Source organism: Schistosoma mansoni, chromosome 4, assembly GCF_000237925.1.
Source record: "Schistosoma mansoni strain Puerto Rico chromosome 4, complete genome".
Lineage (NCBI taxonomy): Eukaryota > Metazoa > Platyhelminthes > Trematoda > Strigeidida > Schistosomatidae > Schistosoma > Schistosoma mansoni.
The window spans coordinates 3721032-3731156 of NC_031498.1; the positions used below are offsets into that span (position 1 = coordinate 3721032).

General features: G+C 33.3%; 1 protein-coding gene across 1 annotated transcript; it reads left to right on the top strand.

Moving 5' to 3' along the window:
* Positions 1–4064: 4064 nt before the first annotated feature.
* Positions 4065–9293, top strand: Smp_149890 (hypothetical protein; the record flags this gene model as incomplete). The annotated part of the gene is made up of 4 exons (XM_018796570.1): positions 4065–4105; positions 5133–5276; positions 7269–7387; positions 9128–9293. The coding sequence occupies 4 exons, from the start codon at positions 4065–4067 to the stop codon at positions 9151–9153; spliced, it is 330 nt and encodes a 109-aa protein (XP_018651699.1). The 3' UTR covers positions 9154–9293.
* Between the last annotated feature and the right edge of the window lie 832 nt (positions 9294–10125).

A 10125-nucleotide genomic window follows, 5' to 3' on the forward strand; every position in this document is an offset into this window, starting at 1 on the left:
AGAGATTATCTGAATGGTCCCAAACCTGTCAATTGCCGATAAACACTTCCAAGTGTATTGTGATGCATATTGGCCACCAGGGTACAGATACATACACGATGAATAACACTGAGTTACCTATTGTTCAGGCACACAATGACTTAGGCGTCATCGTTAGTCAAGACTTAAAGACTACTGCACACTGCCGTGCAATAGCCGCCAAAGGTTTTAGGACTTTATGGTCCATACGCAGGGCTTTTAATCATCTTGACGCTAAAACGTTTCTGACTCTGTATACAGTGTTCGCACGCCCTAAACTTGAGTACTGCATACAAGCAGCTAGCCCCTGCCTAAAAAAGGACAGTGAACTCTTGGAAAGGGTTCAGAGAACAGCAACTAGGCTGATTCCCGGAATAGCGAAGCTCCCGTATGGTACTAGACTGACCAAGCTAAACCTATTCCCGCTGTCATATAGAAGAATCAGAGGCGACTTGATTACAGTTTTCAAATTGCTTAATGACAAATTTGCACCTGATATACCCTCATTTTTCTTGTCTTCCAAAACAGAAAATCTACGAGGACACTCCAAAAAAGTTCACAAGCCCCGAACGAATTACTTATCAGCTGACTACCGACTTTCCCATCGAATAATCAACGAGTGGAATTCATTACCTCAGCACGTGGTTGAGGCTCCATCCGTCGACTCCTTCAAAAGAAAGTTGGATCAGCTGAGAGACCATCATTGCCAGGACTAACACAGGCCATCAAGCCTCCTGTCCTTTCCAAACTGAAACTGAAACACTTTTGATATATGCAGATATATATCCTAGAAAATCAGGGAACTAGAAATGCATAGAAATGCTGCTTATTGAGATCTGTTTATTATTTTTGCTTCTGGACTTGACGTCAAGTGTTTGGACGCAATATTATTTTAATTTGAAACGAATACTTGTCTGGATTTGTTACTGAATGCAGTTTAGTACTTATATATCTACCTTTCAACAGGCGTTTTAAGCGACAGAAACCGTCACCATCAATTTTTGTTTGGACAGCTGTGTAGTTTCACTAGCTCTCAGAAAAAGGGCTCAAGTGGAATATAAATATACTTGGTTAAATTACTTGTAGAAAATCTTTCAAACATTTTCACGTTTCAACAGACTCTTTAGAATATTCATTAATTTTGGCATCAAAGGGATTATATCAATTTTGATTTTAGTTGTCTTCAAAGCTTTGCACACGTATTGTGGAACGATTGAGTGAGTAATGTTGAAGTTGTGCGAATAATACTTAGCAAAGTTGGCAAATCTGTTGATAAAATAGTAATTCTTCATCAACTGAAGTGGATAGGACACGTGTTACGTGTTCTACTCAGCCATCTACTTTGACAAACGGTGCCTGCTGATGCAGAGTTAGGTTAAAAGAAAGCTAGAGACGACCAAATCAAACATGGAATCAGTCTACGAAATCACTGAATATTGGATTAAGCCATGTTGATAGATGTGGACTACCTAGTTCTGGTTGGCCAGATAAAATCAACCAGTAAGACTTTGGGCGACATGGCACAGAACCATCCAAACTGACTGAAATACATTCACTCTCTATCTTTCTATTGGTCTTGAATCTCAATCTCCATTCACATATACGTTTCCGATCTCTCTTTCCAAAGCGTACTTGCAAGGTTTTGTCTTTTCTTTAGCATTGCTACTGCATTATTTCAAGCTCTCTTGTTATTTTCGTCCCAATATGCTACTGGAGTTCCAGGAAATCGGGCCAATACACGTCTATGCCAGACTACGTGTTAATGGTATCTGTATAGGCAACCGAATGGAACTATCTAAAGTCCTAGAACAACAGTACATCGGTTCAAGGGATTAACGGGGAAAATGAATGAAGGCGTATGATAATTTAGATAACAAAAGAATGGATAGTAATAAACTTCGTGTTTGTATATGATAAATAGTGAATATAAGCACACCATAGAAGCATTCCAAATTATGAAAATCCAGCTGTTCACTACTCCTTGGTTTTCGGAAATTTTCTAATGAAGTTTTTTATGATCAGAATAACTGTTTGAATCAAAGTGTCTCCGGAAAATCATCTCAGTAGATTCTTGACATATTTAAATCAATGAAGTAGATTTCAAACCTTACTATTCATTTTAATAGTTGAATTCATGAGTCGATCTGAGCTTGACCACCATTAAAGACCTAGACGACCGTTTCTTCCTGGTATGGGACTTCTCATCAGTGCATATCCACGATCCTTCACGTGGGTTTTGAATCCAGGACCTTCGGTTTCGTGCACAAATGCTGAACCTCTAGACCACTGAGTCAGCATTCAACGGTGTTAATGTTTAACTCCGATCGATCCATGATTTTATGTTTTGTAATCAGTGTTTCCCACTATTTTCGGAGAGTTTATGGATTAATTTATTGATGTTATTATGAATTTTTTGTTATATTGGCGAAATTTGCTGCAAACATAGTAGAATACTCCCTAATATTTACTGAAGATATCCGTTTCATTTATCTTAGCTGTTCGAAAAGCGAAGAATTACTATGTATATATAAATATATTTTTAATTTTTTTCTTCTTTTAAATTCTACAGCAAATTGGTCCAGTATCAGATTATGTCATCATCAAAGTTTTCTAATTCATTTCTTGATGATTTACCAACTCATCGATTTTGTATGTTTTTTTGTATTATTTACATGAAATATATTCGATTTTATAAACTAGCTACAAATGATTTGAATATGTATTTACAAGACATCATCAATCAACTTTTACAAATAAGAGAATCTAGAGATCCAGTAAATGTTAGACTATTTCTATCAAAATAGTATATTTCATCGGGTTTTCTTTTGAATAACATATTATTATTTCATAGTTTTAAACATGTTATAAATGGGACACATACTATTCATAGAGAATTTAAATACATATCAGCTATTCCATATAATCGTATAACATTTTTATTCAATTTATGGAATGCTTTTATACCACTAAAAGATAAAGGTAATGTTTAAAATGAATTCCTGTCTTACATTTTTTTACTCTTTAGATTTTACTATTGAAGAATTTTATACAACTATTCAATTATTTTGTTTCGATTTTCCTAGTGGAATACTCTCACATTGTCAAAAGTAATTTATAAATAAGCAAATACAAAATAATCATAATCATAATTTTTTTGTAGAACTTTGAATATATTACATAACTCCATAATAGTTTACCCCTATAAAGATTTATTTTGTGTATTTCAATTTCATTTCTACTTTCAAGTTATGTTTGATCGTTTTATAGCTAGACTAAACTATACTGCCGAGCCAATCAGAAGCTTTCGCGGGTTTTCAAGGTCACGGCGCTAAATTCGGTACCTGATGCTTACGTACGATCGGTTTACAGCGGATTTTAGGGAAGACGTGATAATTCAGCGTCTACAAGAGAAGTGATCATAAGATTTTGGCGCGAAATTCAATTATCCATTTGGATAAATAGAGTTTTGGCATTATAGCTGATGTCAGTTCGTGATGAAAACCCTAAGTATAATTGCTAGCCTTAACCATGAACTGTAAATCATAATTCGAATTCTTCACACAGGTTTATAACCCTCATTTGGTCTTAATTATTATGTTGACACTCTCAGGATCACTCTAGCGTCGCTCAAAGGTCGTCCATAAATTATAGTCTCACCCTTAACCCTAAACCGTAAACCATACCAATATACCAACAACATTGATGCTATGTGGTCGAGGCTAAAAGAATTTTTGAGATCTTATCATGGTTTCAGAGGTCGACTACTATGGAGCCATATGAATGTGTTCCTGTACCGTATGCACTATGATTTTAGAACTTCTGAACCTATATCTGACCTTGAGAATTTTTTGAGTCATGTAAAAGAACAGTATCCCCTTTAATTTTTAAGTTTTGTATTATATATTTCACTGTATACTGTCTTCTGATTGGCTAATATTTCTCAAGGTCATTTAAGATTCGTTCAAAGGTTGGCAGTATAGTTTAGTCTCGCCCGTTTTATTTTTATTTTTCTTAAATTATTATAGAATTTGTAAATGCTTTAATTAATGAACTTCCTAAAAATGATATATTTCACGAAACGGATTCAGTTGTATTAACTAATAAACAAAAGGATCAATCTGAATTGGTTGGGGAATCAGGTAATTTTGATTGATCTTTATGATAATAATAATAATAATAATAATAATAATAATGGTAGTGTAGTGTCTAGCACTATGTCAAGACCACATAGGTTATACTTGCAACTGGGCAGACTAATTTATTCGTTTTTCTCAAGCTACATTCTGACCTTGTTGATTCTTCCGTTATTAACCCTGACTGTAGTAATCGCTTGCTCTATTCATCACGTGTCTGTAACTTATTTTTTGTTTGATTGTAAATATCGAGCCACTCTTGGTCAAAAAGAGTTGGCTCACTCACCTTCTCCGCTGCGCGTCACTTCGTTTCGTTTCACTTCGCTTCCTTTACTTCGTTTCTCTGATTGGCTGTCTGGGTATGAAGTATACGTATTCAAAGTTCATTCTCATATTTGGCTTATTTTATTCCGTTATTCCGTAACGCGAATTAAGTCGATAATTGTATACAAGGGTTGGTGGCATGTATATTTCAATAACAATCAGCATACGATCTAACTGAAGTCAGATACAGGGCCTCTAAAATAGTTATAGTAATAATAATTGTTATCATTGTTATTATCCAAAAATAACTTGAGACTAATATCATTTGAAGAACCAAAAGTAAACAAATAAAGATTTATCGTCACTTTTATAACTTATAAGTAATGTATTTAATTGTGACACTAAGTAAAAAGAGTTTAAACTCCATAGGATTTATTAGTTTTCACACAAAACTGCTTTGTTAACGATTGTCAGTCAGCTCGAAAATTTATTCAAGCAAGGGATCCTGATAATTGTTTACTATCATGTATCATAATTAGTTGCTTTTTCACCCTGTAGCTTTTTGATATAATTTAGCTTAGACTGACCATTCGAATGGTCATAGTTATCAGTCAGATCTTTTGCAAATCAGTTACTGGACATTGTAATTATTATATTAAACAACTGTGTTTAATAGATTTGTAATGTTTTTTTCATACTTCATATAGACATTTTCAGTGGAGACGGTAAATGTTCACATAAATCAGTGGCATCTGAATGTTGTTTTAAGACGAACACGTTGATTAACTTACCAAATAAATGTGTGAATTCAATAGAATTTCTTAATTTCGCACGTGGGTTGTATACTGAATCAACTTTCTTGTGAGTTGACTATGTTATATATTACTAAATGATATAAGTAGTAGTTCAAATAGGATATTATCTAAATTATTTTGGAAGTGGACTTAAATCCCTTTAAGTATTAAATAAAAATGTGATTCTTTTGACGTCTAACTCATTAATAGTGTTCATATCGATCTAATTTAGTGGGTAGAAATCACCATATCATTGTTGTTTAAGATTCAATGTTTGTATTAGAGGTCAAAGCTCATAGTCATGTATAGATAGTTCCTGAAAAGAACAACATCATGTTGACGGAAGAATTAAGCTATTAAATAGTTAATCATTATCATAATAAGTGTTAATTCAGATTATGTACTTTGTAAATAATTTGGAATTTGTTCAACTGGTTTATTTGTAGTATGACAGATAATAAATTTACATGTCCATTCATTGTTCATGACTAGAAATTGATTACCGTAAAGATTTATGTTTATTTATTTTTTTTCAAGGTATTGCATCATTTAAGCTGTATAGTTCTGAATAACTTTTGAATCGACTCACTGAGACACTTTTGTTGGCAATTTAATATTATGTTATTAGGTACGATCATCTAAGCAGTCACCAATGATCAGTGATGCTCATTAAATCAATCATAGTATAATGAACGAAGACTCAGGGATAGTAAACCAATTTATTGTGTTAAGCAAATTATATGCTGCATTTGCAAAATATGGAAACATTACATTGAATACCTCATTTGAAAATCTTTCTTGAATTGTCTCTTACAAACCCCGCCTTTCTTTCATTCCTGTTCCCACTTCGACTGCTTTTCCTTTTTTTGTCTTCTCATGTTTATATTTTTTCAGTAGGAACCCTACTGTCGATTCTTGATACATACCACTCATATCTGTCCGTATAAGTAGCACACACTACAACCGCAATTCTTAATTTTATGGAAGGAATAATCCAAACTACATAACTAATGGTAAATAAAAGAGTAGTAAGTTGACAACATAACAGGCTGAAAAGAAGAATTTTCATACAACCAGTTTCTTTTGTCATATTATAATCAAGTAGAAGGATCAAATGAAACAAAGAATATGTCGAATTCTTTATGATCTGTAATGATAACTAAATTGAATGAAAAACCAGTTAACATAGCTAACTTACTAACGGGATGAGTAATTTTGTTCTTTCCAAATTCCCAACATATATGTCGAAAAGAATGGGTCCTGAAGGACCGTCAATCATCAGGCAATTAGTTCGGCAGTATAATTTGTTGTTGAACTGGAACCAAATATTTTTAAAGCTTAGTCTCAGTCACTGTTTAAGCTATATTTGTAGTTTAGATTGTAGTATCAGTTTATATGTTAAGCCCATATACTTTATTCTAGCTTCTGGCCAAGCTAATTCTCCTATACATCATGAGTCATATTTTGATCTTGTTATTTATTCGCTTATTAACCTTGACTACCTTTTTATATGAGCGCATGTGTATGCACACTTCGTATCTTATTCATCATATGTCTGTCATTCATTTTTGTCTGATTATAAATATTGAGTAATGCTTGCTCATAGTGAGTTGGCTTCCCCGCCAATCTCCAATACGCACTGTTTTCGCTTCGCTCTCGAGTTGGCTTCCCAGCCATCTCCACTATGCATCATCTTTGCTTCGCTCGCTTACACTTGCTCATGTGACCACAGCTTTCTGATCTGCATCATTTATCAATAAAAATGTAGTTGCCGCTTCCTTTTGCCTTCTGATTTTATACGCCGTTAAGATTGGTATAATAACGGTTATCGAAGTGAACTATTATTGAAGCACGGCACTACAAGATATAATTTATGAATATTGGCTAATGATCTCAACCGTTCATCCCAAAGGTAAAAAGTTAAGATATGTCATATATTCGTTCCTGCTTTGTTTCAATTTGTGAAGGGGACCTATTGCACACAAATATTTACTGATTGTTATATCTTACTTCATATATAAAATTAATATTTACGTGCAACATTTACTTCATTAAATAGATTACCGCCAAAATTAGTGATGCATAAATGTGCTAAACCATATCTATTTCATTCAGAATTTAATCTCTATGGTTTATTCGCAACCTTGGCAACAGATCACTTATTAATAAAAGAAATGGGTAAATTAGTGTGAATAAGTTTAAATTTTTTTGTACTTCTTAATTTTTCAATACCACTGAATGCAATTCTTAGTAGTATTTTAAATGTATCTAGGAATGGCCAACTCATTTTGCTCCGTTTTTAGGACTAGTCAACTGTTTTTTCATACTTATATTGATACTTGAACCCAATTCTTATCGCTTCAAATACCAACGCGTTATCGTCTAATCTAATGAGCTAGTATAGCCACTAATGTTTTCACTGGATGTGAAGTTATTTGTGTGAGTGTTTACTTTCTAGTTGTTCCTATTCACGATTGCAGTTGCTCGATCTCTATTGGCATGTGTACATATTCAGCAGACATTTCTGTTATTGCCTTTTAGTTGTTAGGTTTGATTACGATCGTGATTATTATTCACTCTGTATGAATGATCTAATTCTGAATATGTGTTGACACTAAATTATGTACACGTTATTTAAGGTAAATAATTAATTCTTTTATGTTTGTCTTCATATGGTTATTTAGTTCTTGTTGTATAAATATACAGATTAAAATTATGTGAATGGGTTGTGTATGTTCTGGCATAAATGCACTTCAATGAATACTGGATAATAGATGCTGAATATGTTTAAAAAAAAGTGTACTTTGGTACTTATTTCGGTATTATAACTCTATAACTATGACAATGATTATTATGTCGGTAGTTTATGTTAAAGCGAAGTATTAAGTATCACTTACTATGTTTTTACTGTTAAGTGTAAATTAAATAACCTGCTATTGTTTCCCTCAAGCCTGATCATGGTATTTTTAAATGAAGCATTTAAATTATATAAGTAATTTTTACCACGGATTGGTTCCGACCAGAGGACTTTCAAAAACTTAGGTGTAACACAACTATTTTATCTCCGTTAGCAGCTTCTCAGTTGTACGATTCTGAGATTTAGAAGGATCAAATAAACAATACGCACTGGTGGGGAGTCCCATACTAGGACGAAACGGCCATCCAGTGCTTCCAGGTTTTTAATGGGTTTTTTTTTTAGCTTAGATCGACTTATGAATTCAACTATTAAAGTTATTTATTGTCTGAAGAAATAAAATCACACCGAAGTTGTGATATGTCCTTGTATTCGCTAAATTTTTGTAGATGTTGTATTCTCTGAGCCAGATTGTTTAATCGTGAAACTTTCACTGTCTATCTATATAACATTTTTATCATATAATTCAGAAAGAATTAAGTTATTAAGATTTTTTCATACATGACTAACTTCTTGTTATTTTGGTCTGGAATTTAAGTGGTTGTTGTCCGAATTTGCGTGATAGTCATTTACTTCATTCATGCATCAATCAATATACAAAAAGAAATGAGCTGAGTATATCAGCTATTGAGAAAAAAGGTCAACAACTCCGAGTTCAGTGATCAAGTCATGGTAGAAGACACTTCGAAGAACAGTCGTATGACCACAGACAACAGCAAATGAACTTCTAAGTCATCGTGGAGAGAATCGTAATTGCTCATTTCTTTATGAGATATATGATGTTATCTAGAAAGACAGTAGAAGCTCTACAACTAAGCCATTCATTTCAGAGAATACAGATATATAGAATCCTCACTTTCGGATATAAATATTCTCCATTATTCACTAGGATATTGTAAATATACAAGACACTATGTTCACTGTTCATTTTAAATGAAATTATCAAAATGGATTTTTGATGTCGACTACTCTTACTAAATTTTTCATCTTTTTTTTCCTTGTAGGGTTTCCTCAAGTCCATGGTTCATAATGATCGAATCAGGAAACAGACGAGCTTGACTAGTATGATAGGTTTATAAAAATATAACAAAGTTATCTATTCAACGTTTATAAATAGAGTTACATTCATTTATTATGTAATCAATTAAGATAATATATAAGTTAACATACAGGTTTCATTTTCTCTCTTCCTGCATTTTTTAACTTGATTACTCGTATGATTCTAATGTATAATTTGGGATTTATATTTATTCTGTTGTCAATATTCAATTTTGAATAATGTTTAGATGTTAAGCGTGGTTGGAGATAGTGGTCAAGATACCTTTGATTCCGGTTTCTTGTTAGTTAGCACTTATCATAAGGTTATGCCCTGCTGACAACTAGCACGAAACCTAGGTCTGAGGTTTTTAAGTCAATTACATAACATCTAAACTGAGTGGACTCAATGTTGAGTTACTTGGACCAGTGGGCACATTGTAACTTAACCGATAGAATTCAATCAGTACTAAAAGGACTTGAAAAACATGACATATTGGCCACTACTCAGAGGTCAAACAATTGTAAATATCTGAGTCCTACAGAAGGTAAGTTGTCACTCGAATAGCTCAGTGGTGATGCCTTAGACTGTAAAGCTGAGTGACACAAAATCAAATCCCTCAGGGAGTACCAGATTACAGGTATACCATGCTGACTGGTGCCAGATAGCACGAAACCTAGGCCCAGGGTTATCTGTCTACTGCTTCCAACCACTTAACATCTAATGAGATGTATATTTTTGTTTCGCTTGTAAAAAAAGCTACTCAAATCAACAGACAAATGACAATTCCAATCTAATCTCCAAGATAACATTTTAAAAAATATTATTGGTAGCAATGATTTCGATATAGAACATTTATTCATAAAAACTTTCGATTCAAGATTAAACATCAATGTACATAATAATCATAGTTGAAAGCGTGAGTCAATTGAAGCTAGACCACCATGGAAAGCCTGGAAGCACTGC